General features: G+C 49.2%; 10 protein-coding genes across 10 annotated transcripts; 6 read left to right on the forward strand and 4 right to left on the reverse strand.

Annotated features, from left to right (window-relative positions):
- Window positions 1-555: 555 nt before the first annotated feature.
- Window positions 556-1,167, forward strand: PFICI_00895 (Ubiquitin-like protein 1; the record flags this gene model as incomplete). The annotated part of the gene is made up of 4 exons (XM_007829476.1): window positions 556-566; window positions 659-713; window positions 910-992; window positions 1,083-1,167. 4 exons carry the CDS (start codon window positions 556-558, stop codon window positions 1,165-1,167), a joined length of 234 nt encoding a protein of 77 aa, XP_007827667.1.
- A 647-nt stretch (window positions 1,168-1,814) lies between these two features.
- Window positions 1,815-3,050, reverse strand: PFICI_00896 (uncharacterized protein; the record flags this gene model as incomplete). The annotated part of the gene is made up of 1 exon (XM_007829477.1): window positions 1,815-3,050. The coding sequence occupies one exon, from the start codon at window positions 3,048-3,050 to the stop codon at window positions 1,815-1,817; it is 1,236 nt and encodes a 411-aa protein (XP_007827668.1).
- Window positions 3,051-6,440: 3,390 nt separating this feature from the next.
- On the forward strand, window positions 6,441-6,709 carry PFICI_00897 (uncharacterized protein; the record flags this gene model as incomplete). Its single annotated transcript, XM_007829478.1, has 2 exons — window positions 6,441-6,494; window positions 6,545-6,709. 2 exons carry the CDS (start codon window positions 6,441-6,443, stop codon window positions 6,707-6,709), a joined length of 219 nt encoding a protein of 72 aa, XP_007827669.1.
- A 1,804-nt stretch (window positions 6,710-8,513) lies between these two features.
- PFICI_00898 (uncharacterized protein) lies at window positions 8,514-10,069 on the reverse strand (the record flags this gene model as incomplete). The annotated part of the gene is made up of 2 exons (XM_007829479.1): window positions 8,514-9,892; window positions 10,027-10,069. 2 exons carry the CDS (start codon window positions 10,067-10,069, stop codon window positions 8,514-8,516), a joined length of 1,422 nt encoding a protein of 473 aa, XP_007827670.1.
- A 678-nt stretch (window positions 10,070-10,747) lies between these two features.
- On the forward strand, window positions 10,748-12,730 carry PFICI_00899 (uncharacterized protein; the record flags this gene model as incomplete). The annotated part of the gene is made up of 4 exons (XM_007829480.1): window positions 10,748-11,137; window positions 11,196-11,593; window positions 11,644-12,403; window positions 12,467-12,730. 4 exons carry the CDS (start codon window positions 10,748-10,750, stop codon window positions 12,728-12,730), a joined length of 1,812 nt encoding a protein of 603 aa, XP_007827671.1.
- Window positions 12,731-13,190: 460 nt separating this feature from the next.
- On the reverse strand, window positions 13,191-15,156 carry PFICI_00900 (uncharacterized protein; the record flags this gene model as incomplete). Its single annotated transcript, XM_007829481.1, has 2 exons — window positions 13,191-14,846; window positions 14,893-15,156. 2 exons carry the CDS (start codon window positions 15,154-15,156, stop codon window positions 13,191-13,193), a joined length of 1,920 nt encoding a protein of 639 aa, XP_007827672.1.
- Window positions 15,157-17,099: 1,943 nt separating this feature from the next.
- Window positions 17,100-20,465, forward strand: PFICI_00901 (uncharacterized protein; the record flags this gene model as incomplete). The annotated part of the gene is made up of 3 exons (XM_007829482.1): window positions 17,100-17,285; window positions 17,369-19,880; window positions 19,930-20,465. 3 exons carry the CDS (start codon window positions 17,100-17,102, stop codon window positions 20,463-20,465), a joined length of 3,234 nt encoding a protein of 1,077 aa, XP_007827673.1.
- A 350-nt stretch (window positions 20,466-20,815) lies between these two features.
- Window positions 20,816-21,418, reverse strand: PFICI_00902 (uncharacterized protein; the record flags this gene model as incomplete). The annotated part of the gene is made up of 3 exons (XM_007829483.1): window positions 20,816-21,023; window positions 21,131-21,249; window positions 21,308-21,418. 3 exons carry the CDS (start codon window positions 21,416-21,418, stop codon window positions 20,816-20,818), a joined length of 438 nt encoding a protein of 145 aa, XP_007827674.1.
- Window positions 21,419-21,819: 401 nt separating this feature from the next.
- On the forward strand, window positions 21,820-23,016 carry PFICI_00903 (uncharacterized protein; the record flags this gene model as incomplete). The annotated part of the gene is made up of 3 exons (XM_007829484.1): window positions 21,820-21,842; window positions 21,899-22,943; window positions 22,993-23,016. The coding sequence occupies 3 exons, from the start codon at window positions 21,820-21,822 to the stop codon at window positions 23,014-23,016; spliced, it is 1,092 nt and encodes a 363-aa protein (XP_007827675.1).
- Window positions 23,017-24,667: 1,651 nt separating this feature from the next.
- PFICI_00904 (uncharacterized protein) lies at window positions 24,668-26,689 on the forward strand (the record flags this gene model as incomplete). Its single annotated transcript, XM_007829485.1, has 1 exon — window positions 24,668-26,689. The coding sequence occupies one exon, from the start codon at window positions 24,668-24,670 to the stop codon at window positions 26,687-26,689; it is 2,022 nt and encodes a 673-aa protein (XP_007827676.1).
- Between the last annotated feature and the right edge of the window lie 133 nt (window positions 26,690-26,822).

Here is a 26,822-nt window from a genome sequence, read left to right on the forward strand (position 1 = left end):
CACTGGTCGCCACACACGATTGGAACGCAAGCCACATAAAAAGGTACATCTGCTCTTAAAACACTTCTATCCACGATAACTTCGGCAAATAAAATGGGAAAAATACGCAGATACGTTAAGATTAGTTATTAGGGTTAGTTAGATTAGTTAATTAGTGGTTCGGGTTATTTAGGGTTAGCCGGGAGTCCGAGGGGCGGTGTGAGCCCTTCGCTATCTGGTATATGGTAATTAAGATATTTGCGTGTGTACTTTGTAGATGGGTGGACAGATAGCAGGAAGTGGGTGGATGAATAGCCGGGGCGCGAACGCCGGGTTTAAATGTGGGGTCACCTCCAGTCCCGCCGATCACCCCACCATAGGCACGGCCGGGCAGCTGCCTTCTGGCATTGACTGAGGCATCTTTCACGAACCGGTCATCCTTTGACTCGCAACTTGCCTTGCACCCAAACCGAGCTTACACATTCGAGAAACATTCATACATAATCTATCCCACGGAACCGCCCAAATCGACCTCAATAATCCCCCAAAAAACAGTCCAAACAAAACACCGCCAACATGCTCATCAAGTAAGTCGAGGAGGCATCGAACCCCGCCATCCGCGATTGCGCGGGCGAGAGCGGGCTCCTGGCACAAGGCTAACCGGGCGACTCACACACAGGGTCCGCACCCTCACCGGCAAGGAGATTGAGCTGGATATCGAGTCCGACTACAAGGTAACGCTTCTCTCTTTACGATCCCAATACCTGTCGCCTTTCTCCCTTGGAGGGGATCAACTAGGAGTTTGCAACGGGCCGCCCGCTCTTTTGTAGCGTGGACGGTCTACTCTTGTCGTTGCGCCAGGCGCGTTCTACTTCAAGTTACAAAGGCGTGTTTTCAGAGCTCGAGATGCTGATTATTTGCTGCCACTAGGTCTCTCAGATCAAGGAAAAGGTCGAGGAAAAGGAGGGCATCCCGCCGGTTCAGCAGCGTCTGATTTACGGAGGCAAGCAAATGTAGGACGACCTTTCGAAAGACCCCCACGGCTTCTTCTAGCCAAGTAACAGAGGACTGGTCAAGACTAACGCTTGGACTTTTGTCTATAGGGTCGACGACAAGACGGCAAGCGAGTACGAGCTCGAGGGCGGCGCAACGCTTCACTTGGTCCTGGCGCTCCGTGGTGGTCAATAGATTGCGAAAGGAAACATATCGACTCCAAGGCCGTTCGAGCTGTTTGCAATCCCCCTTTGGACAAATAAGATGTCAATAACAACATGGTCTTGGCCTAGTATGGCGGTAAAAATGGTCTGAATCGAGTACAGAGACATGGCATACAGAGAGACGTTGCATTCGTGTGGATGGCACAGGGGGAAAATGTCTCGACTCCCCGGTTTTCTCAACATAGACGAAGCCAGTCAGGCTTGATAATCACTCGGGATCAGACGACTGGACATGAGAAAGGTGTGAATAATATCCTCTCGAGATATTTGGCACTCTTTCACGGATTGCGACACGGTTGGCATTTTTATGATCAAAGAAGCACAATAGACATTGATTGATTCATTAAACTAGACATGTTCTTGTCCTAGTATTTCCGTAGAATCCCTTTGTCGATCATGTCGCCAACTCTCGGGAAATCATGGTAAAACTCCCCTGGCTCCTTGGCCAGTATGCTGTAATGGAAATGAAACAGATGCATCCGTCCCTGAAAAACGCTATGTAAATGACCCTGCCCTTTTCCTAAACGCCAATGCAATGCATAGTAAAATCATGCCGTATATACATATAGGAATGTCTGGTGTGAAAAGAATGACCGTTGATGGTGATGGACGACCTGATTATCGACGCTGAGCCTTGGGCTTGGGCTTCATGAAAACGTCTACAGCCTTGCGCTTCATTGGCATCTTCTTTGGCTCCGGACTGATGGGAGTTGCAGACTTTGGTGGGCTGTTGGATATGTATGAGAATTTGGTCGGGGGAGACTGAGTGACCGGCTTGGTTTCTGAGCGGTTGGTTTTGCTCGTGCTGGTGCTCGTACTTCCTGATCTGTACATTTTTGCAGGTGAAGACGTTCCGTGGGCATTGGACAAGAGCCTCTTGCCGGGAAGGGCGGCCGACTTTTGTGGTCGCTGAGTCTTGGCAGGTTTTTCATCGTCGAAGAGATCTTCCAAGTCGTCAACATTGAGTCTTCCTCCACCGCTGCCACCGCCAAAAACGTCATCCGTCTCGTCGTCGTCCACATCTGAATCCTCGAGAATGCTGGCACCCTTTGCCTTGAGCTTGAGGAGTCTTGCCTCCCTCTCCTTCATTGCACGATCGTGGGCATCGTCTTCCGGGCGGCGAACTGGCTGCGGACGGACCTTGAGGGCAGGGTTGCGCTTGACGGCTTGCTCGTGAACCATGCCTTGTGGAGCGCGCTTGATCTGGCCCTGGCGGACAGCCAGCTGGCCATTGGGCGTTGCAAGTTTGTTGCGAGCGGCAACCTCGGCAGCTTCACGTTTGACCTTGCGCATAACGCTGGCTCCAGTAGTTGTCTTGGTTCGAGAGCCGGCTGTCCAGCGAAGCTCACCAGTATCATTGCTGCCGCCCCTACGGCCCTGAGCTTCCTTCCTGCCGACCGGCCTGACATCCCGCGGAGGCCGAGGCAATGACCTGATACTCTCGATTGTACTCTGCGACTCTGCCTTTTTCTTCTGGAGGCCGGCAAAAGCAGCACGCAGCTTGGCTTCGGCCTCGGCCTTGGCCTGAGCATTGAACTTGACATACTGTGCGTACACCTTGTGCCAGGAAGCCGGATTTCGAGGTACGGTCTGGTGTTGGGCCTCGAGGACTGGAAAGTGTTTTTTTATCAACCGCCGCCAACACTCCTCGTCCCACTCGGCAATATGGGGGGAGTTTGTCTCGATTGCGTGCAGCTGTGCGGCATTGTCAATGCGCATCAGGATGGGGCGTACAGTGTCGTACGGCAGACCGCCCACATCGGTGATTTCTGATAGCTTGTCAGAGAGGTTTAATTCTTGAAGAGCGGTGCGGGCGCGGCAAAGGCTGCCATCATCGGGGACATGGAGTGCCATGGTGGCAGCAGAGTGGTATTATGTGGAATCAAGGTTGGGGTCAAGACGAAATGAATGGTGCTGTGTTTGAATGAAGTAATTGAATGAAAGATTTTCTTGAATGAAGAATGTGATGTAAAAATTTGAGCAACAGGTCGAGTGAATGGAAAGCAAACGGCCACGCGCAGGCATCGTCTTGATTGTTTCTTATTTCTTCTTGTTCCGACATACCTCGAATATTCTTTAGGCATACTGCCATGCAGAGCTCAGCTAGCGACTTTGTAGGCATTGTTTCGATTGCCCTCGACGTCTATCGATGCGCGACGGAATATCAGGTGCAGCTTATTCTTGCAGATGAGGTTTGGATTGTTGTCAAGTTCGTTTGTCGTCGAGTCGTGATACGGACTATCGCTGAAGGGATTCAGAGCTGACCAAGGACGCGCAAGGTTCCAACAGCTTTCAGTGACTTTGAAGGCTGAACAGATTGATCGCACAAGTATATAAAGAGAAGGGAGAGAAAGTTATATTCAGAAACGGAAGAGGAGAAGAAATGAACAATCCATGGCCGGTTCGTGATGACAATCAGTGAACAAAGAAGGTTATTGCGTAGGTCGAGTTTAGGTTGACTGGCGACCCGGAGGGAGGCTCTCGGTGGGGCGCGGCCATATTTAGCCCGTCAAGGTCCCTTGTTAGTGCCCGCGCCGACCCACTGGCGGGTGGATAGCAGCACATCACAGATGGGATCCATTTCAACAATGTATTCCGCTTCTAAAATGTATCCATCTTGTTAGTAGACAACTTGGATTGTGCAAGTATCACGAGCAAAAGAGCTGATGCTGAAAGACACGGTCTTTGCTAGAGAGATTGCCACAATTAGGCATCCATTAACCAAGAATTCAATCCTCGATTGAGCTATTAACATTTAACCATTATCTCACGGTTGACCTGCGAGTTCTGTCTATCATACTGGTAAAGGTTATCCATCCGGACCAGCCCAAGGCTCTCCCTGGGCGAGAGATATTATGATATTCTCTACTTCATCGTCCTGTAGTTGACTGCGTCCACCAAACGTGAATATATAGAGTGCTACCGACAAAAACTATGCACTCCTCGTACTAAACATTCGGTACCGGATTTCGAACACTATGCGCGCGTGAGCTTGATCACTTGGAAACAGAAAGACCTTGTGAAATCAATGGACCATCAAAAGTATGACTGACCTTACTACCGCCTGTACAACAAGCCAAAGTATCTGCTTCGCCGTCTTTATTATAGCGACAAGCGCCGGCGCTCCCACATCCAGTTGGGTCTTTGCTGTTGATGACTAATTCTGTACCAGAGACGCAGAGCTACAGTATCAATATCAGCCATCAAGTCTCTGAAGACGCTGGATTTGTTTGTAGCGAGAGGATGACTCTGAGCATCCATGCGCAGCCTCGTATGCGGGAGTAAGGAAAAGGGACCCGTGTCTACTCACCCCTTCGATTTGTGCCAGTGTGTTGCCGACAAGACAGCAAAATAGAAATAATTGTATCACTGATGATGGAAATATCAAACGCATATTGAATATTAAATGGGTGCTTGTCAGAATGGAATAATGGGTGGTTCAACGAGCGACTGTCTGGGTATTATAATGAATCCAACCCAAAGAAAATGGGCTCATGTAAGATGGATGACAGTAGAAATACGCCAGCGGCGTGAGCGGCTCTTTTTAAACTTAGTTTGCGTTTTTGTACATCATCGACACCCGACTGGAATGCTGGTACATAGGCTTTTTTAGGAATGCCAGGCGACGTGCGCGGGACCATCATTGGCCAGCTCTGCCAAGGTTAAACACAAGATTCCTGTCCGCCAAAACCATCAGCCAAAAGTGCTGATGTCCCAGAATTGAAAACCGAGGATAGATGCAACTCTTTTTGCTCTTTTCTCTCTGGGGTGTCAAACTATGTGATGTTGAAGTTTCCTAGTTCTCACCTGAGCATTCTCTAGTCATGACTTTCTTTCTTGGGAAAGCCACATGCTAGCGGCCGACATTCAACATTGCATCTTACAGTCCTAGACTCTTTAGCAAAGTTGAGGGCGGCATTACCCAAAGGCGGGGTGCATTGCACGCGCATAGGTATGATATCGTCTTACATGAGCCACGGATAAGCTTGGTAGATATGAAGCATGACAACATGGCGAACTGGATTGTGTAATGCGTATTTCGTGGCTAAATATGGTAATTGATGGGATGGACATGACGCTTTCCTCAGTCTTATCGCGTGGAGATGAATAAGACGTTGACGCTTCATTCAAGCAAGGATCAAGCATGGAGAAGTTCGGTTCAAGTCTACGGGTCCTTGACTATATTCAGGTACCCATGTAGTTTTCATCTTCTTTTGAAACATATTGACACTTGACAGAAAGGCAAATTTTCAAGTGAACACTACTTCCAGGGGCAGATGGAGTATCCACTGTAGACATTTCCCGTCAAGCCACATTGAGCACCGTCATGATTTATAATGTTATCTTATCAATGGGCATCAAGGCATAGCTTGAGGAAAGTCTGCGAACTTTGCTGCTCTTTTCCTGGTCCGTACGGGTCCGCTCGAGGTAGCAGACAACGCCGTACACATTTCAGTTGCCTCTATACTGTCGGGATAGGGCCAGTATCAGGTCAAAAGTATTCATCGACTATATCACGGCCAGGAATCAAACACGATGAGTCGTTGGCGCATATCAAATACTCCCCAGTCACCCCATCGTGTCGAAAACAACAAATCGCCCCAGTTACTCCCGTATCTGACCCTATTTCAAGAAGCAAAGCAACGTATGCATCATTGGGCTTCTAAAACAATTGCCGGAATCACGGCTGTTATGAGGCTTGGTTCTTTTCCTGGCTTGCATCTGCGTCTCTCACCGAAGTTTTGAAAATGCCATCGTGGACGAATCCCGTCGGGATATTTTGGTAGGCCTCCCCTATCGTGAACCTAAATTTATCGTCACACCACCAAAGAAGCGGTATTGATGGGCATTTTTATGCAATTTCGGAAAAGAATCTTGCGTATTGTTCACATCTACCTGTCGAAATGGTAGACCTCCTAGCATTATTGGGTGTCCTTGGTCGCCTTGTACAACCTTTGCTCAAGCATCATTACGTGCTCTTTTTGCTTTTCATAGAGCATCAAGAGGTCTCGTGGCTCCAGATGGTCATATCTCGGGGGATAGCTGCTTATCAGGCTCCAATTGGCTGTTTTGTAACATCACAATCGTTTCGTGAGATTCTCAGTACGCGATACTGCCACGAGTATATATAGAGGTTCCCTTGTCTACTTTGACCGAACATTCATCATTCAAAGACATCACTCAAATCTTTCTTCACAAACAACTCTGTCATATACATCTCTTGATTACATCAACACCATCAATATGCCCAAACAAGACATGACCAAGGCTGATTCCAAGAGAATCCAGTCTACTCAGGTAATTTGGGTTCTCCTCGTTGTAGCCCTACACAAACTGACAAGCCAAAGGCTCGCAGTGGTGGAGACATGTCCTCGGGCGGGTTTGCTGCCAGAGCACAGTCTGCCGGCGATCGCAACACTGCAGCTGGCGCACAGGGAGGCCAGTATCAGGGTACTGGATCCGCGGGTGGAAATGCGGGCTCTGGCAATGGCTCCAACACTGGGAAGAAGTAGTAGAAAACACGAGGCTTGGGCACTGTGACTTGCAAGCCGAAGCTATGTGGGTGCTGAAGCAACAGTCCAGGAAACATCGGACTGAGGGAACCATTCACACTCTTTGTCGTTCATTACAAGTCACATAGGAAATGTGAATCTCAAAGTTACCATAACATAGTAGTCATGTGCTGTCATTCTCTCAAACCCAGAATACACTACCTTTGATCTGATCGGTATTTTTAGAGTCCTAATGTGTTGTCATGAGAGAAGACTTTCTGAAACTAAAAGGGATTACCGGGACATTAAGCATGGAGTGTCATCATAGCTGAGTTCTGTCAAGATGGTCTTTTGACCTTGGTCAGTATTATTTCCCTCCCGTCTCTGTTCTATGCCAGCTTCACGCAGTGTTCGGAACCAGGCCCCCTTTCCATCTCTTTTTACCATTTCTTTTTGTTATTTCTCTCCATCATTTCTTTTCACAATTTTCTTTTTACATTTTTTATAATCTCTTTTTATTAATCTTTTTATTATCTCTCTTTACCTCAAAACCACGAAATATTCCCAGCGCTAGAGCCAGGCCACAGGCTTTGAGGTGCTTGAAGTGTTTTCAGTAGAGGCTTGTGGCTTTGACTTTGACTGAGCATCCGCAGCTAACACAATAGAGGAGTCCTGCTATGAAGCCATAGTTATGTATGTGAGTTCCGGTTATGATACACAACCTCTGGTTTGTCATTGCCTGTCGTTTCGCCTCGCGGTGCTGTGTGAGGAGTCAGGCGAGCCCTTAACTTGGCCTGCTGTTGCTCCTCCTCCTCCTTGCGCTTTCTTCTTTCCTCTCGTTCATAGTATTTGTGGGAAACGTAGGGGTCGGCAATGGGTGCAGTGTTCTGTTGCTTGATCGACATCGAGCCTACGGTAAACAGGAGCCGCCGTCGATTGCACAACCGGGGGACGGCTGTCAATGGCCGCATTCAGTAATCATGTGCTGCCATTCATTTGTCATCTAGAACGTCTTATTTGACCTTATGCGCCCCCCGGCTCGGAGTTGAGGACCAATGCTCAGAGAATATTGATGAATGATGCTTCGAAGTAGAGAGGGGAAACTGTGCTAGTGCCTTTCCAAACTAACCAACGATATCCTTCACAAATCGATCTAATTCATAGCTAGTTCTATTCTAGGTTGAAAAAGGTCAGGTAATAATAGTGGACGCTGTGAATAGGGAAACCTGATACTGAGTTTCGTAATTGCACACGCAAGACTTTGAGCGTCATCATGCATCATGCGCCTCTTGCTCGTAAACACTTGATACGTAGCTGAAAATATACTGTTATTCTTGAATCATTCGACGTTGCAGCGGTATGGATTCAGGTTCAAGTTAATAGCCTTCCTGAAGTTTTTCAAGACTGAGGAAAACCCAGAGATCATCACCCATTTCCAGCTACTCCGTTCCTTTATGCTTGAACTGCCTGATACCTTCCTTGCGAGATTGCTTAGGCATGTGTGGCGGATGCATGCTCAATCCAGGCTCAATAGTATGTACGAGACCGAAGTGGTTGTGTATCATGTTGTCAGCTTCTTGTATATGCTGAACACTATACGACTGCATTCCCAGCTCATTCGAATGCAGTTCCGGCACCGGCCTTGAGGGTTATTGCACCATCGACTGCGCCTCTGGTATTCACTCGGCTGCAGTTGGCTACCTTTCTCTTGTGATTTTAGTGGAAGATCTCGAAGAGCATAGATCGATCGACAGAAAAGGAAGGAAAAGATTAGATTTACATACTACAAGAGGGCAAGGAGCGTTGGTACTCGAGCTTATTGTATTTAATCCCCACACATTGAGCATTTCACCTTCCCGCATGAGTTGCATACCCATTCTCCGTCGTAACTTGTACTAAAAGTTCGTTCCTCATCACATTCACAACAGTGGAAAGTCTCTTCCTCGGGCGGCGGCGGTGGTGAAGGGGGACCATCTGAGTCATATTCTGATTCGGAATCTGAAGAAGGCCCACCACCACCACCATAGTGCATGTATGCAGTACCTTCGTCGGTCACGTTGAGTTGCTCGGTATCCTGAGACTGACCGTGGCTTTCAGCTCGGTCAGATTTCAAGGGTGGTTGTGAATCATGGAAAATATCATCACCCGATTGGTTCTCCAAAGTCACGGGCGGGGGCTCTTCAATTTGTAAGGAGCCTCCCGGATCCGTGAGATTCAACTTTCCAATTGAATCTTCTGTTGAGCCTTCATGCGATATAGAAGTTTGTGAATCCTCGTCATTGTCGTTATCCAATTCCGTTTGTGTGGACAAAGATCCAAGGGCAATTTCTTCGAGATGGTTACCAAGATGCCGAGTTATTGATGTCTTTCCGGACTCTATGTCGCTGCAGCACAAGGGACACTGAGTGGACGCCCAAGCAGGCGCCATTTGATGCTTGAAGGAGAGATGTGCGAGCCAGTCGTTGCGATGGCTGAATACGGAATCACCAGAAGGACATTCAGGGTCAAGACACATCCAAGGGCAAAGGTCCTCGTACAAATGGCGTTTCCAAAGGGAGTTGTTCTTGATGGTAACAGTCTTGGAGCATGCAACACAGGTAAAGGGCAGTCCCTGCTTGGCTTCCTCACTCAGAGTAGGCACGCGCACACTTTGCTGATTGCCGTCAGCTCCGTATGACATGACCGTTTCCGCGTACGACGATTTGCTTGGGACTGATGAGCCCAAGCCCGAGTCATGAAAGGCGGACACCACAACTGTGTTTGCCATCTGCACACGCTCGGTCTCTTTGGGCTCCTCGTCATCCTCATTGTTCCTTTGAATACGCCGAAGACACCGGTCATAGTTGGCTTTTCCAAGTCTGGAGATTAAACATTCGACGGCATTTGGAAATCGGTTGCTGATTCGATCGCAATACGATTGGTACAGCTCCCCCAAAGCCGTCGGGCCTCTGGGGGAAGTACCGAAAGAGGGGGCTAATCGTGCCGTATAGTTCAAGACTGAATTGATTCTAATGAGGCAAGTAGTGTCGGTCTTCAAGTCCTCAGCGATCTCAGAGTACGAGTCATAATTGAAATCGGAGGTATCCGAGTCGTCATCATAGCTGGACTGGACCATATCTAGCAAAGTCTTCAAGTTCTGAATATGACTTTCGAGACGATCAATCGCAAAGCCAGTCGATTCCTTCGACATGAGGAACAGGAAGCCTTGAAAGATCATTAGCTGACTTTCGACGGCAAGGCAGGGATGACTCCAGTTTTCACGAGCGCTCTGTGGAAGTCCTGCGTCTTCATACACGACTAATGTCTAGAAAGAAATGATACAGGAGAAATGCACTTACGGTCCAAGAGAGTAGTTCCGATATCTCTGAGGTGTCTCGCCATCGATTCCGTTGAATTTTGAGGCACGTTTCCGAGTAAAGTGCTACATGCTGATTGACAGCCATCATGCCATAGCACCAGACGGCTATAACTCCGATCCAGACTGATATACTCAATCTGATTTTTGAACTCGATCTCACATCCTTTGAGCAGAGACAAGATACTGGAAAATAGCTCTTTGATTGGCCAAAAGAGATTTTGAACGTGGCCAAACTCAATACTCTCTTTACTGGTACGTATCATGTCTTGATTGTACCCCTGGATGATCTCATCCGAGTCGGATGCGTCTCGACCTTGAATTAAGCCCATGTCAATGGTTTCTATCGTCTCTTGCTCCTGGTCGGTATTTCTTAATGTGAACTTGCCATTGGTGATGTGCAAGTGAGCTCAGCGATAACACCAGCCTAAATCAAATAAAAGAGGGGAAAGCATTGCCGAGCTCTTGAGCATGATGTACGAACCGAGGAGGCCAATAGCAGGGTGCAAACACGTCAGGCTGCGCCTTGACCTATTCCCGACGAATTAAACTTGCAGAAATCTATCATTATCCTACAGATATTTTGCCAGCTACTATCCCAATTCTTGTGCTGATGAATGACCCCGCTCCATCTGTAGCGGCTTCTCAAGTCCAACCACGATAGCAATTTGAAATATCGTCCGTGTCACTTGAAGTCATCAGAAATGGACGCGGCATCATTGATTCTGGGCATTTTACCCTTAGTTGCGGGCGCCATCAAAGGATACGGCGTACTGAAGAAGAAGTCAGACATTTTTCGGCATTACTCCCGAGAGCTGAAGCGTATACAAAAGAGTCTCAACGTGGAACGGGATGTCTTTCTATGCGAGACGGAAACGATGGTCCTTGCAGCTATAGACGACTACTCGCTGGTAGGATGTATGATCGAAGATCCTGACCACCCTCAATGGCGCAGTACAACAGTGGAAGAGTCATTCAAGGAAGTTCTAGGACGCAGCTACGATGAATATTACGATACAATCAAGAGCATTTCTCAAGCGATTCAAGAAATACAGACAGAACTTGACTGCTTCGACGCATCCGAGAGACATGTGGTAAGCGCTATTTGCAAGTATAATCAGTTGTTAGTTTGGTTTTCTGAAATGATTATAGGCAGAGAAACAGAAGGAGGTATTCCAACGGCTTCGCGACAGATTCAAAGCAAGCTGGAAACAACCCACGCTCGAAGGGTCCCTAGCAAGTCTGACTCGATGCAATGGTAGTCTTCAGCGCCTTGGCAAACAGGCGAGAAAGATTCAAGAGATGCTAGCAAAGAAGACTGTGACCGACGGCCCTAAGAAACAACTTCCAAGGAATTATGAAGACTTTGAACTGGTCAGACGCGCCTCCAAAGCCGTTTACCTGGCTCTGTCGAATGCATGGTCTTCTCAAAACGGTGGGCGCCAGCCACCAAAATCCCATCAACACGATGTTAGATTTTTCTTGAATACAACGGTCATAGGCAGTATGTCTATGGAATTATTGGTGGCATGTTCAAGCAATGCGGCAAGGTAAGAGACACCAATGGACGATGTTGCCGAGTGCTAACGAATGTGTTTAGAGAAGCAAATGCGCCCAACAACCATCCTATCTCGCAGCCACTCAGACTTGAAATCAAATCCGAGGTCATACAGAGGGTTGACTTCGTACCCCAGTCACATTCAAACCCAATCAGTGCAATCATAGAAGAGGGCCAGCCCAAGCAGCGAAAGGTGCGGTTTCAAGACGACGACACTCATCGAATGGGTAAAGAGAGTCCACCAGCGACACGTGCCCAACAGGATGCCTTTGACAAGTCACACATTCCAAACCTTCTGGATCGGGATTTATGCTCCTTTCTGCACCAGACAGCTTCCAGGACTGGAAAAAGTGCTTGTACCGAATGCGTCGGATACCTCGATTCCTGGTCCGATGAGACTTTTAGGCACTCTATCTATGATGTCGTTCCCAGTGCCTTTGACTTAGCGAGCGTGGTATCCATTCAGCAACTGCTTGATAGCTATTCAGCGGAAAGGTGCGTGAGAATGGTGGACCAACTCAAACTCGCGCTCTCTTTAGTTGCCGCGGTACTCAAATTCCACTCGACCCCATGGCTGGCGCAGTATGTCACCCTGAGGAATGTCTCATTGTTCCACACGAGTCAGGACTTTGAAGAATGGCTCCCAACTTTACACTTTGACACAACTTTTGTGGACAATCGACCGCAAACATTGACGGAGGAGCAAGAGGCAGTTGGTAAGGCCAGCCAAGGGAACACCACGGATACAATGGCAAGAGTGATTGAGAATGCGAAATTCGATCACGGCATTCGTAACATGACTGTAAGTAGACAATGATCGTCTCTACTATCCCCTATACCCTACTAAATTCTCGTCATGATGCAGCTCTGGTGTCTAGGCGTCATCCTACTTCAAGTCGGGCATTGGTCACGTATCGCCGAGCCAGACGACGTTCGCGCAGTGCGCCAGCTTTCATGGGAGCCGACTGACTTTGGCGAGGATTACGAAGAACTTACCCGACGGGTCCTCGAATGCGACTTTGGCTTTGGCGGAGATCTGTCGCAGGTCAAGCTCCAGCGAGCCGTGTATGAGAGGGTATATCTTGAGCTTGCCAGCATGATTGATAAAGTAGACATACCCAGGTACTGAGCTGCGAAATCAGGACAGATGCTTTCACCTCTTCTGCCAAAGAGCACTTATAAACTGATAGCAATGTCGTGCTGTGAGCACTGAGCAGGACCTGTATATTTCATCTGATAATTCTCACATCACATTCTGATTCCTGCCATGAAAAAGTACTACTTAATGTCTTGTATTATGCCAATGCGATGCCATAACATTGCGTTCCGTCTCCGTATCCTATGCACGTCGGAAGCTGTTGTTCTAAACTACCTAGACTATGGCCAAGTGCCACTTCAAGACACCTAAACAAGTTACAGAGAAGAAATCACTCTGAATTTTAATAACCCGAATACCAGTGGTATCTCCCTATTCACCATAAACTCCTTTGAACGCCATTCGGCCAGGCCCATGCGGAAATCGCAAGATGAAGAAGAATTTGTACAGTGAAGCATCAACTCATAACACAACAAACACCAAATGCATGCGCTTATGCTGCTGCCGCGACAGTTTGCGACGGGCCAGCAATTGCGGGCTCTGGTTGTGTGACTTCATCCTGGTTTGCAATCTCGCCGCCGGCTTCGCGCTCAGCCCATGCGCCCCAAAGGCCGCGCTTGCCACGGACGCGTATCGATTCGCCGAGGGAGCCCTCCTTTTGTTCAACCTTGATGGCATCCTTTGTGGCCAGCACCAGACACTCGAAGAACATCTTGGTGGCGTCTGCTTTCGTGGTTCTAGCCTCGGGCAAGAGTTCTTGGAATACAACCGATGTCTTTTTGCGCTTCTCCTCGCTCGTGGCGGCCTCGGAGCCAAACAGGTCTCTGAGGACATGTACTGCGTGCTTGGTTCCGAGGGAAACGGGTCCGCTGTCGGCAGGGTGAACCATGGGAGCAATGGTCTCGTCGAATGCCGGGAGGGCACTTCCTTCGCGTTCGTGGTGCTCGGTGTCGTCAATGACCAGACCTTCCTCGGCGGGGATGTCAATGATGGTACCATCGGCAGCAATGCTCTGTTCTCCGAGACCACCCATCTGCAGGGCCGTTTCGTCCTCGTCAATCTCGATGCGCGGTGACTTTGAGGCGCCCTGTTCATCTTCACTGTCCATATCAGCGACACCACTATCCCGCTTGCGCTTCAAATCGTTCATTTGTCGGAAAGACTCGAGGGAAAGCAAGCCCTGAAGTTCAGGGGCCCAGGCCTTGCTACGGCCGTCGCCCATGATGTTCGAGACAAAGTTTCCACGGTGCTTGAGCTCGAGGAGGGCAAGGAAGTAGGGGTCTCTGGCGACAAAGTTGGGCTCCTTGAGAATGTTGGATCGGTCTGCCTGCTGGTCCTTGATGTGGGCACTGGACAGTTGTGTAGTAGGGTCCAGGCCAAAGACCTTGCGCCTAGACTTGGCCTTTCTCTGCGGCTGTGCCTCCATCTCCTCGGGCTCTTGGTCGGGCTCGTAGATGCTGTGGTTGTGCAGTCTCGTCCATTCCTCGACATCCTTTGCAGTGGTCTCGTCAATATCAGAGAGCGGCGACTCGGAAATGCGCGCGCGCTCGGGAGGTGCGACTCCGCCAATCTCGGGCATGGCGGATTGGTCCTCAAGGTTGAACTGAAAGTCGTCCTCCATCTGAAGGTCGCCATCGGCGTCGGCAATCTGAATGCCGTCGCCAAAATCAAAGGCGGTGGATTGATCGCGTGCCGGGCCCTTTGCCGGACCAGCGTCGAGCTCGCTCATGAGGTCGTCCTCGATGGAACGAGCAGCAGGTGCATCTCTACCCATTTCCACGCTCATATCAATCCCTCTAGGTTGCTCATCCAAGTCCATACCAAAATCGAGCTCCAGATCCAGGTCGTCATTGTTTTCAAAAGCCATCTCGTCTTTATCCATGACATTGTCCATTAGGAATTGGCTATTGTTAAAGTCCTCTTGGAGGTTGATTTCACGGTTGCTGGGGCGTCCTCTTCCACGGCCCTGAGATTGAGTTTGCGTTGGTGCCACGCCGGCATCCATTTGAGCGAGAAGCCAGTCGGCATCAGGAGGAGGCAGAATGTTCAAGTTATCCGCCGGTGTGATTTTATCGGGAAGCATGAGAGCCTCTCGATTAGGCATGGCTAGGTTTTCCGGAATGTCATTGTTGCCAGTAGAGCGAAAGGCCTATAGAGTTAGTCGAGAGTTGTAGATGATGATTGCAGAAGCTTACCATTTTAATCTTGAGCAATGCTTCATTGCAGTCGTCCAAAAGATAACGCGCTTTGCGGCTGTAGATTCGGACAACACCCAACAGCAGCTGACCGCTGAGACGCAGGGCCATGGGGGCCTGACGAGTATCAACAATGGCATTGACACTTTCCGGTAGGTTTGACTGGAGAATGTGATTCTTTGAAAGCTTGCGCTCCAAGTTTGCCGACAGCCAGACGCGAGCCAGTGGCCCGGTCTTCTGCAGCAAGGCCTCTGAATAGAACATCGCGACGGCGACGAGGACGAGCTATAGTCGACGAAGCGATGGGGGGGATGAGGTGACGGCGAGAGGAATGCAAAGAGACTGCAGTGCTACTCAAACATCAAAGGCGATTGCTAGTGGAAAGCCCTTGCACATGCGCCTACGCGTGAATGGAGGGGGAGTTGAGGTGTATGTTGCAAAGTGGTGGAGGTAAACAGTGGGAGCGCGTCCAGAGGTTGATTAGGTGAACCGCGCGTGGGCGGGCTAAGCCTTTTCAGCGCAGCGCTGCCTGCCAGCCGTCGGTGCCGCGTCGCAAAAAGAGCGCAAAGACAGCAGCAAGATCGGAATGATGCTGTCTAATTGTCGAAAATGTGGCTAGAGGCAATGCGACAGCCAGATATATCGGTCGATCCAAAAGTCGTTGACGATGATGTGTGTATTTCTGGAAAGTGGAAAGAGAAAAGACAAGGTGGTTGTAGGCAGGTGGGTTGGAGGGGGTGAGGGAGGACGGGCGTTTGGGTTGGGGAAGCAGCAAGCAATCATTCAATTAACCCAGCGACCAAAGGCCAGAATAAGCGCAAACCACTGCGAAAAAAGCTGGCAATGAAAAAATCAGGGTGACGGGCGTGTTGAAATTCAAGTGGCTGGGACCCACCGTGACACAAGCCACAGGAATAGCAGACTGATGATTGGGTGGAAGCCTGGAGCGAGTGGAGTCAAGACCCTTAGCTTGCACGTTTCTCTTATGATGAGGTAACAAAATCTGTGGCTGGGTTTTTAGCAATTGGAGCTTCTCGAGGTGAAGCATGGACGTCGCAGTGCATTCTTTCTGACATTTTCAACTTGTTTCACGGGTCATTCTCAGTCTTGGGGTAGGTTACACCGACTTGCTGGCCCGTGTTATTGCTGCATTCACTCAAGCTGGCATCTGTACTGTACCTGATGCGTACGGTTTTCTGCAACCATTTTACTATTCAGTCAGTCGACGAATAGCTGTCCAAGCTTGACAAGAGGTATTCATTTGTTGAATGTCATGTAAAAGGTCTCGGCTCATGAGCCTCGGCATTTACAAGAACCTGTGATTTTATTATTTTTAAATCTTGAATGACTTGATGTCAATCCATCATCATTTCGACATGTATCCCATATCACTACAACTACCATTTATAATCGTGAGAATGAGCCTCTGTTCAAATAATTGGTCCATCAACACAAATGTTGAGTGAATCAGACTCTTTGAATTGTTTGATCTGTCAAAGACCTATATACCTTATATAGCTTAAAGTTCATCAAAACACTTGACAGGCAAAGTCATGATAATATCTTACTGCTTGTGACACGCCAAACTTTTTAACTCGCGAGTATCGACTTTTCGGAACAGGCCTACTCCAGGCTGAGGTCAGGGGTGAGCTACCTTCCGGCGCATGTCTGAGCAGGGGTCAATAGAGCTTGATTCGTCACTGTATCCACTCGAGGTTCCCCAAGAAACAGCGCCTCTGCCTCTGGAGAGTCTTAAGATTTGCCTAGAAGAGCCGCAAGCTGCAGCCCAGGTTGGCTTGGCGTCGAAAGCCATCCGTGCAAAGGTGCCCGCGCCCCTGCCCGCTCTACGCTAGGCTAAAAATCCAGTCCAGAGTTACACGTCTCCAAAAGCGAATCTGGACTCGTCTTGCTCCATACAAAGATCCACTGCCTTCTTCGGGACACTCCTGGACTGACTCCCCTGCTTGGGAAACCACCTCGACGACGACTTTTTGGACAGACGTGCAAACATTTGCATCTCACGGCCATGACCGTACTGCTTACTCACTAGATTCGGCGATCGCTTAAACCCCCCCGAACCCGAATCCCAACTCCTATCCTCGCCCGCCTGAGACACCAAAAAGACAGACTGCGTAGCTCTGCCGCCCATATACGTTATCCCATGCAGTATTGCGCGACGACGTCACGGTCATACATTACCGTCCACCATGCCCCCTTGGCCTTGGGCTGGTCGTCGAGATAGCGGCGAGAGTCCTCTTCTGCCGACCACCGTACCGAGTATAAATGGCTTGGAAGATTATGAGGACCGCGATCACGATGATTCCGGTCCAGGAAGAACCAGGTCTAGGACTTCAAGACCTAGACACTCTCGCACCACATCGGCGCAATCAAGGGTATGTGTGGATGGCGTGCCCAGTCGCCCCGAGTCCTAAATGCCTGTTTTGTCTCTGATCATGGTCTCTAACACGGTTCTCAGGGAGTCGCTGACCAGTATTCCTTCATGACTGCCACCGAAGCCGCATCGAATCTGCAAACTTCCTTGACCCATGGATTGACAGCCGGCGAGGCACTGTCGAGACTACGCGATTTCGGACCAAACAAAATACCTCACGAGCCCCCAGAGCCGTTATGGCTTCGCTTTGTTAAACAGTTTCAAGAGCCATTGATCATTCTTTTATTGGCTTCAGCGTTTGCTTCTATAATAGTCGGAAACCTGGACGATGCCGTAAGCATCACAGTCGCAGTGACCATTGTCGTCACTGTAGGTTTTGTGCAAGAATATCGTTCGGAAAAATCCATCGAGGCTCTTAACCACCTTGTTCCCAACCATGCTCACTTGGTCAGGGCTCAAAATCCGAAGTCCGCCCAAGGCTCTCAAGCTGCATGGCCTCCGGCCGCCGACGTCGACAAGCAGGTAGACACATTGAATGGTGCCGAGACTCCGGCCGAGGAGCTGATGGAAGCCGCCTCTACCAAGGTCATGGCCGCGCAACTGGTTCCCGGAGACTTGGTTCTCTTTACCACTGGCGATCGCATCCCCGCTGATATCCGCGTCACCAAGGCATCAGACCTGACCATTGATGAGTCCAATCTCACGGGAGAGAACGAACCGGTCAAGATTACTGCAGAATCTCGATCAAGAAACTTTAGTTCTGCTACTCGACTGCCGAGCCCTTCGACCCTTTCTCCATCCGCCTACGACGGTGCCCAAAACCAAGACGCTTCGCGCTCGAGCGGCAGCAACATTGCATACATGGGTACCTTGGTCAAGTCTGGTTACGGACAGGGTATTGTCTATGCTACTGGTGGCGATACCCAATTCGGAACCATTGCTGCAAGTGTCTCTGGCACCGAGAGCCCGCGATCCCCTCTACAACTCTCCATGGACGAGCTCGGATCTCAGCTTAGCAAGATATCTTTTGTCATTATCGGCCTGATTTCCGTGGTCGGATGGCTTCAAGGAAAGAAGATACTCGAAATCTTTACCATTTCCATCTCGCTGGCAGTAGCTGCGATTCCTGAAGGTTTACCCATCATTGTCACGGTGACATTGGCTCTTGGCGTTCATAGAATGGCCAAGTACCATGCAATTGTCAGAAAGATGCCTAGTGTAGAGACACTGGGTTCCGTCAATGTGGTATGCTCTGACAAGACTGGAACTTTGACCATGAATCACATGACAGTGGCCAATACCTGGTACTTTGGAGCAAAGGAGCCTGTAGACGTGGAAACCGAAGAGGTGACGGAACAAACACCAAACTTGGCCACGTTGAGGATACTCCGAATTGGAAACATTGCCAATCACGCGCGTCTTTCGCACCACCAAACAGATGGGGCTACGACGGTTCTCTCTGATAACCAGAACAAGGACTTTAGCAGACACTCTCGATGGGTTGGTCAGCCAACGGATGTAGCCATGCTTGACCTACTAGACCGCTTTACAGAACACGACGTTAGAGACTCGATTGGACCTCGCACAGCCGAGACACCATTCAGCTCGGAAAGAAAATGGATGGGAATTGTAGTCGGTGCTGATGCACGAAACAACGACAAGGAGTATGCCTACATGAAAGGAGCCATTGACAAGGTCCTCCATGCCTGTGACACCTTTCTCACAGATGATGGGCGGGAAGTTGTGCTGGACTCTGCGCGCCGCCAAGAAGCATTCAACGCGGCAGAACGAATGGCTGAAAAGGGACTGCGAGTCCTTGCATTTGCGAGCGGCCCAGTCGCCAGGTCCAGCAGGAACAGGTCTGGTCTCAACCCCAACTCTAGAAGTACTACTCCTGGCGGTGTTGATGGCAGCGAAAGTCCCGGACTACCCAACGATGAGAGCCTGTTCAAGGGGCTCACCTTTGCCGGTCTGGTAGGAATGAGTGACCCTCCAAGACCCGGCGTTGCTCGTTCGATTCGTCGTTTGATGCGTGGAGGTGTCAAGGTTATCATGATCACTGGTGATTCCGACACTACAGCCGTGGCGATTGGAAAGCAGCTCGGCATGCAGATTGCTACACCACGAGAACATTCTTCCAACCAGGTTGCTGTCAAGCCAGTTCTCCGAGGCGATGAAGTCGATGCCATGACAGAGGACGAACTCGCAGCCGCCATGCAGACCACTACAATATTTGCACGAACGAATCCTGATCACAAGCTCAAGATTATTCGCGCACTCCAGTCCCGAGGCGACATTGTTGCCATGACGGGTGATGGTGTCAATGATGCCCCTGCGCTAAAGAGAGCCGATATTGGCATTTCCATGGGACTACACGGGACCGATGTGGCCAAGGAAGCTTCGGACATGATTCTCACGGACGATGACTTTTCTACGATTCTGCACGCCATTGAGCAGGGCAAGGGCATCTTTAGCAACATTCAGAATTTCATCACTTTTCAGTTGAGTACCAGTGTAGCTAGTCTTACACTGGTCTTCATCTGCACCTGCATGGGGTTCAAGACGCCATTGAACGCCATGCAGATTCTCTGGATCAGTAAGTGTACTTTTACCAAACTTGCACATCTATCGCTAACCCCTCATAGATATCATCATGGATGGACCGCCTGCACAATCTCTCGGAGTAGAGGCTGTTGATAAAGACGTCATGTCTCGACCCCCACGATCACGAAGCGAGCCTGTTCTCACACGTGCCTTGCTGACCCGTGTAATGACGCAAGCATTCATTGTTATGGCCGGTACAATGTTTGTGTACACTCGCGAGATGCTGGCAGATGGCGAGATTACCCGTCGCGACACGACCATGACCTTTACATGTTTTGTCCTATTCGACATGTTTAACGCATTGACGTGCCGATCCGAGAGCAAGTCGGTCCTCCGGGGTGAAGTAGGACTGTTTTCCAATACTCTGTTCAACTGGGCTGTTGCTCTGAGTTTGGCAGGACAATTGCTAGTCATTTACTTTCCCTGGCTGCAGGAAGTGTTCCAGACCGAGGCCTTGTCTTTTTCGGATCTGTTCAAGTTGCTCTTCATGTGCAGCTCTGTATTCTGGGCGGACGAGGCGAGAAAGTGGTTCACATACGGCAAGAGAAAGTTGGGTGGTTATAGCCAGGCCGTGTAAAAGGAAGATGCCTTGGATAATGTTGACATGTGGAACAAGCCGCATACTCTTGATGATAAATGCATAGCTTATTGCCTGTACAAATTATAAAGCCCGCCAGTGAGGTTACATTGGTGGCTGCTGTCGAATAATAGATTTTGGATTCCAGAAATGGTTCAGATGAGTGGTATTTGTATACTTGTAAGTACAGTCGGTTTCATAAGTCGTTACCGTACCCGTGTCTTGTGTGTCTTGATATCATTACACAGCGCAAAATGTTTCCTCCTTGTTATGCTGCCAACAATTCCCATTTCAGATTTCTTCCTCCAAAGTTTCAAGCACGTTTAGAAGCCCACATGGAAAATCTAGAATCACCTCTTTTTCTCCTTGTACTTGTCAGACGATGCTGCCTCAAGGACAAGCTGTTGGCGGGCATTTAGGACACATTCCATGATGGAGTGGAGCTTGTCAGTTTCATTAGCCATCATGGCAATCATTTTGAGAATCTTGTCTTCACAAGCAGCCTTCTTTTCAATGGCTTCGGAAAGGCGGCGGATCTGCTGTCGGGCGATTTCCATGCTACAAGAATTACAATCAGATGCTTGTCCCCAAACACTTGCTGGAGGGAATCCGAAAAGGAAGGGATCAAGAGGGATGAGCATGGAACAGGAGGTCTCTAGACATACCGCTTGGTCTCCTGAGCCTCATAGTGCTGGTTGATTCGCGTCTTGAATTGCGATACATCGTTGGTAAAGTCACGTCGAATGTCTTGTCGGATCTGGGTGCGGCGTTCTCGGACCTGTCCCTAGAAATTCAAGTTGGTATCATGACACAAGTAGAGGGCAAAAGGGCAAGGGACGTACAATTACTGTAGTGATCGTCTCTACACCAGGTGGAGTGACTTGCAGAGAATGCCCATCAGATTCACGATCGGTATGGCCTTCGGGAGTGACTGCTTTCTTCTTGGGGGCCATGTTGAGAGATGGAACTATTGGCGAGTACAGACTTGATGAATTGGAAACTTGGCAAAGTTTGAGTCAATGGATTATTCTGACTTGAAATATTGTCAACTTGAATAAACAAATCACAACTGATGTTGGCAAGTAATTGTCGAGTGTTTTCCAGAACTGTAGGCATAGAGGTGGTGGTAACAGAATGGCGTTACAGGTCACATGAGCCAGTGGGGCCCGTCACAATCTGGGTGCCGCCTTCCCCTTGTCGCTTATCGGCCAAAAATTTCCAAAACGCTTTGCGACCAGCGTCTGCATTTCCTGGTGGGGCTCATCAACTTGGACGCCCTTTGCCTTTCGTATCTGCCATTTTCTGCTTTCGCCGTTGGGGAAAGAGAAGTAGTGCCACAGACCGGTTGAACATCATGGGTCTCGCAGGAAAGAAAGAGTAATGCATACTTGTCCTGCATCGTTCATGGTCCCCGCTGACTGACTCTTGTCTAGCAAGCGAAAGCTAAACCAAGACCCAAACAACACAAAATGGAGCCGAAATGAGACGACCTTTGGCCAAAAGATCCTGAGGGCTCACGGCTGGCAGCCCGGCCAGTATCTCGGTGCCCAAGATGCTTCGCACGCCAGCATGCACTCCAAGGCGAGCTCCGCGCCCATCAAGATTACCATCAAGGACGACAACCTCGGTCTGGGTGCCAAGGTACGCCAGAAGCAAGGCGACGAATGTACCGGTCTCGATGTATTCAAGGATCTCCTAGGACGCTTGAATGGAGAATCCGACGAGTCGATTGCCAAGAAGCAGGCTTTCCGATCCGAAATCAAGACGAGTCTCTATGTTGAGCGCAAGTTTGGACCCATGCGTTTTGTCAAGGGTGGTTTGTTGGTCGGTGATCAGATTACAGAGCTCCTGAACCAGCAAGCGGTAAACAAGTCGTCCGAGACGGCCGAGTCCAGCGCAGAAGACAGTGACGAGGTGGCTGAATCCAAGCCCGAGAAGAAGGAGAAAAAGTCAAAGAAGCGGAAAGCTGAAGATGTCGACGATTCTGTTGATGCCGAGACGGACAGTGCAGAGGGCAAAAAGAAGAAGAAGAAGCGGTCAAAGGATGAGGCCGCTAACAATGTAGACGAGGACCAATCTTCAGATGCAGAGAGAAAGAGGAGGAAGAAGGAAAAGAAGGAAAAGAAAGCCAAGGACGCACAGGCCGATGCCGAAGACGACAGCGCAGAGACCAAGTCCAAGTCAAAGAAGGACAAGAAGGATAAAAAGAAGCGGAAAGAGGCCAAGAGCGAAGATCAAGGTGATGAGTCGGCAGAAGTGTCCAAGAAGGAAAAGAAGAAGAAGCGAAAGCAGCAAGAGTCTGATGGGGACACGGTAGTAGCGAGCACAACCGTCACCGTCTCAGCAACCGCAAGTGGAACTTCTACTCCAGCAGGTACTGGCACTTCCACTCCGCAGCCATTGTCTCGTCACATGGTGCGATCTCGCAATATCGCTTCCAAGCGCATGGCCATGGCAGACATGGCAGCATTACAGCAGGTTGGTCTACCCTATACCCTTGAATCGATTAAAATGCTAACAATTCTAGATTTTTATGGTTAAGCCCGTATAGAGGTATAATTTAGATAGAGCATTAAGATACCCTCGATAATGGAAGCACATGAAGCGTTGACTCACTCCACGACGTGCCTGGACTTTTGTACATACAATGCAGTCGTGATGGAGCACTGCCATTATTTACTGACTAGAGCGTATTACTATTTCAATCAGAGGCCCATATATTTGTTTCAGCATGAACTGAGCGAGAGTACTGATACTCGTGATTTCTCTGCAGCTTGTGTGAACAAGATAAAAGTATATGGAACAACCGTCTGGTTTAATGTATACATGAAATTCACAAATCGGTGAATAGACAAATGGAGCAAAGCCAGAGACCAATAATAACATTGGCGATGAGTATGGAGGCATTTCATACCTCGGCATGCGGAGGGGCAGCTGGTCGCAGCTGCGCCGGCTCGGAAGAGCACGTCCCGAGAAATGCCGAATGCAAACATCATTGATTTTGAGAATTCTTGGATTTGTAGCATCGCAACATGACAATGTGTTAGCCAACTGACATGAGATTGATTGAAAAGAATTCAGTCTACTATCCTGAAAATGAGGTTGTCGGGGCTGCAAAAGGAGGTCTTGGGCCTCTACAGGCAATGCCTTCGTGAAAGTCGCAAAAAGCCAGAGGTAATCCATTCATGTGAAGAGAATGGGACCGACACTGACAGCCTTTAGCAAACACGGCCGCACTTTCAGTCCTTTGCGAGGTAATTGATTTTCCCATGATAATCAAGCAATTAATGACTCACGTTGATAGATCCGAGTTTAATAAGAATATTCAAGTTGACAAGAGGGATTTCGCCGCCATAGAGTTTCTCCTGCGAAAGGGAAAACGTCAACTCGAGCTATACTCTGCGCCTGGCATAAAAGATATCCGGTAATGCGGCAGTTGACACGCGACGTGGCCACGAAATCATCAGAAATGACCGATCAGAAGAGATCATGGCAGACAGTTCAGTCGGCATGACATCAACGACTGTCAGAAGGAAATCACGTCTTTTGCGCCTAATGGAAGGCTCGACAAGGCGGCAGTCCGAGCTAGCCCCTTCACCTCGTTCAGGGCTCGGCTTTGCAAGATGAGGGCAATGTTCAGGATCCTCTTGATTCATCATCGGCCGCTACAAATACATTTTTCAAGCATCTATCAACTGCCTTTTTGGACCTTTGTTTTCTTGGAATAGACGAGATGCCTCAACTTAAATTACCCTAGAAAGGAAAATCGCATCGTCAACCAAAGATCAACCTTTTACCTCTTGACCGACCCGATTTGACTCGCCCCCAGAGGGTTGCCCGAGATGCCCCCCGTGTTCCGCCTTCTTCATCTCGCAGCAGTATAGGATTACGACAAAAGAGAATCAGTCAGTCGAATCGTGGTGTCCGGGTCAGTCGACGTCTTCCTTCTCAATATGGTAGACCAGTCTCTCGGAAGCGGGACAGTTCTCTTATGCAAGTGCCCGAGGAAGAAAGACGAGAATATCGAGACAAACATGATGATCACAACGAAAGACTTGATGGGTATGCCTATGCTGATGCGGTGGATGGTCCCGCGATTCCTGGGAATACTGAACCGGCGTCTCCTTTGAGGCACCCCGAGAAGCGACAAGTTGCCGACGACCGCGACTATAACCGTCCACGATCCGATCCAAGGAAACGATATGGGCTTGTCAGATCCTAATGTGTGGGCTGCCATACAGAGAACCTTGGCTCAGCAAAATCGCCTGTCATTGATTGCGCCAAACGAAGCGTCACCTAAGAAAGCTGGCGTGATTCGTCGTCCAGAAGTGCCTTCTCGTACAAGCAGTCAACGTCGCGCACTCGACCACTTTGCCAGAGAGCTGGAGAAATACGCCGATGCTGCTGACGCTACTGGAAAGCTGCCGGTCACTACTCCTACTGAATCAGACATGAAATACTCCCTACATACCGTCAAGCCACTATTTCCCTACAAGAAAGAATTCGAGGCTGCTGGACTTGCTATGACCGCAGATCAGCAGAGAAACAAGTCGCCAGAACAGATATACGAGCAATCACACGGTAAGTGTGCCGCCTCAAACTGCCGCGGCCAAGAACCTCATGAAGGAATAGATGGCATCTATGATTACTCTTCAGATTCTGCAACACCGAGCTCTCAATGGGTAGTCGAGTTTCCGCAACCAAATCCAATTTCTACAAAAGACGAAACTCTTCCTGCTCGAAAGGAAGCACGACAAACAGTTGGCAAGGACTCTCCCATACGCGGTAGAAAGATGCTTCCATGGTTGAGAAGGAAACATGGCACGATGGAGCCTGATACGACGCCAAGGGGACGTGTCGGTACCATGATCGAAACAAGGCGAGGTGAATGGAGGCTCACTGGGAAAGAGAATGAACAGCCAAAAAAGGCACCGCCAGTTACTACTGGAATTCGTCCACGGCAAGAAGCCCAGAAATCAAGACAGTTGAAATCTGTCGATCCTGTGGCCCCGCAGACTCCAGCCAAATCCCGGCCTCACGTTGTACGATCGCACATGGCCGAATTCATAAATGGCTCTTCGAACCCGCCTACTCGAGCAGAAGAAAAGAAGACGGATCGCAAGAATCAGTTTCGTCCAGAAAAGGAGCTTGCACGAGGTTCACTTCCTCGTGTGCGATCTAGCAGGCATGATCAAGATCTAGACTCGAGACCTCACCACCACCCATTCTTTCAACGTCATCACCATTCTCCCCATCACCGTATCCATCATGTACATGGGGCTCCCGTTACGTGGGTGGAAGAAGAGCCCAAAAAGTCCCCCAAGCGACGACTGGATGAGTCACAAGGAATCAGAAAACCCAAACCGAGACCCAAGCCGGTTTCTCCGGCACCAGAGCTTCCATATACTTGGAAATACGCAGTGAGCAATGCATCATCACTGGAACGTGCACTCAATATGGCACAGGAACGAGTGAGCCGGATAGAATCTCAGGCTTTACGACCAAGCAATCCAGTAGTTCCGAAAGCTAAAAGTCACAAGCATCACCCCTTGCTCGCCCAAGATTCATGTCGAAACTACATTGGCTCTGGACAGCCATTGAAACCTGTCGAGGCTGTAGTAACTACGGAAGAGGTCAAAACTGGGACGGCCTTTGGACAGAACACGTCTCATTTACAGCGGCAGTATCCTTTGGCTCGAACAGAGAACCGAATGGCGAAACAGGAAAAAGACAATGTCGCCGTGCCTCTACCGACTCAGCAGACCGAGTACGACGTCAACGATCAGAGGGATACCAAGCGGTTCGAATATCCACCATTACAGCACGGAACAAAGCCGGAAAACCAGTCAATCGCGGCTAAAGGAAAAGAGAAGATGCATATTCAAGAGATTGGCGAAATGGAAGAAGCGGAACCATTACCTTCCAGCAATTCTCCTGATGATCTAGATGCGGTTCTCGATTACTTGGATGTGTTTTTCGACACTGATGATGCAGCAATTGATGATCTAGTTGTGTTGCAAGGACTTCAGGTTGCTGTCAAGGCTGCAGCAGACGATTTGTATGATGGTCTCTTGCGTCAAAGGACTGGGTTGAGGATTCGACGTTTTCTGGCCGACTTGAAGGCGATTGATGCATTTGATCCCCAACTAGCAGTCAACCAACCCATGCCAAAACCATCAGCTTCAAAGAGGCTGAAAAGGGGACAGCCTGTGCCAAAGACTTGACCGTGTATCCCGAGGACTCGAAGATTGTTCAAGTGAGACACGGGCATGTATAATTTCAATGTTGACTAGATCATGAATTAGATTGTTGTTGAATAAAATGCTGGGCAGTTTTCAATCTTGAATTTTCCAAGAC

Source organism: Pestalotiopsis fici (assembly GCF_000516985.1).
Source record: "Pestalotiopsis fici W106-1 unplaced genomic scaffold PFICI_Scf_1, whole genome shotgun sequence".
In the NCBI taxonomy this organism is placed as follows: Eukaryota; Fungi; Ascomycota; class Sordariomycetes; order Amphisphaeriales; family Sporocadaceae; genus Pestalotiopsis; species Pestalotiopsis fici.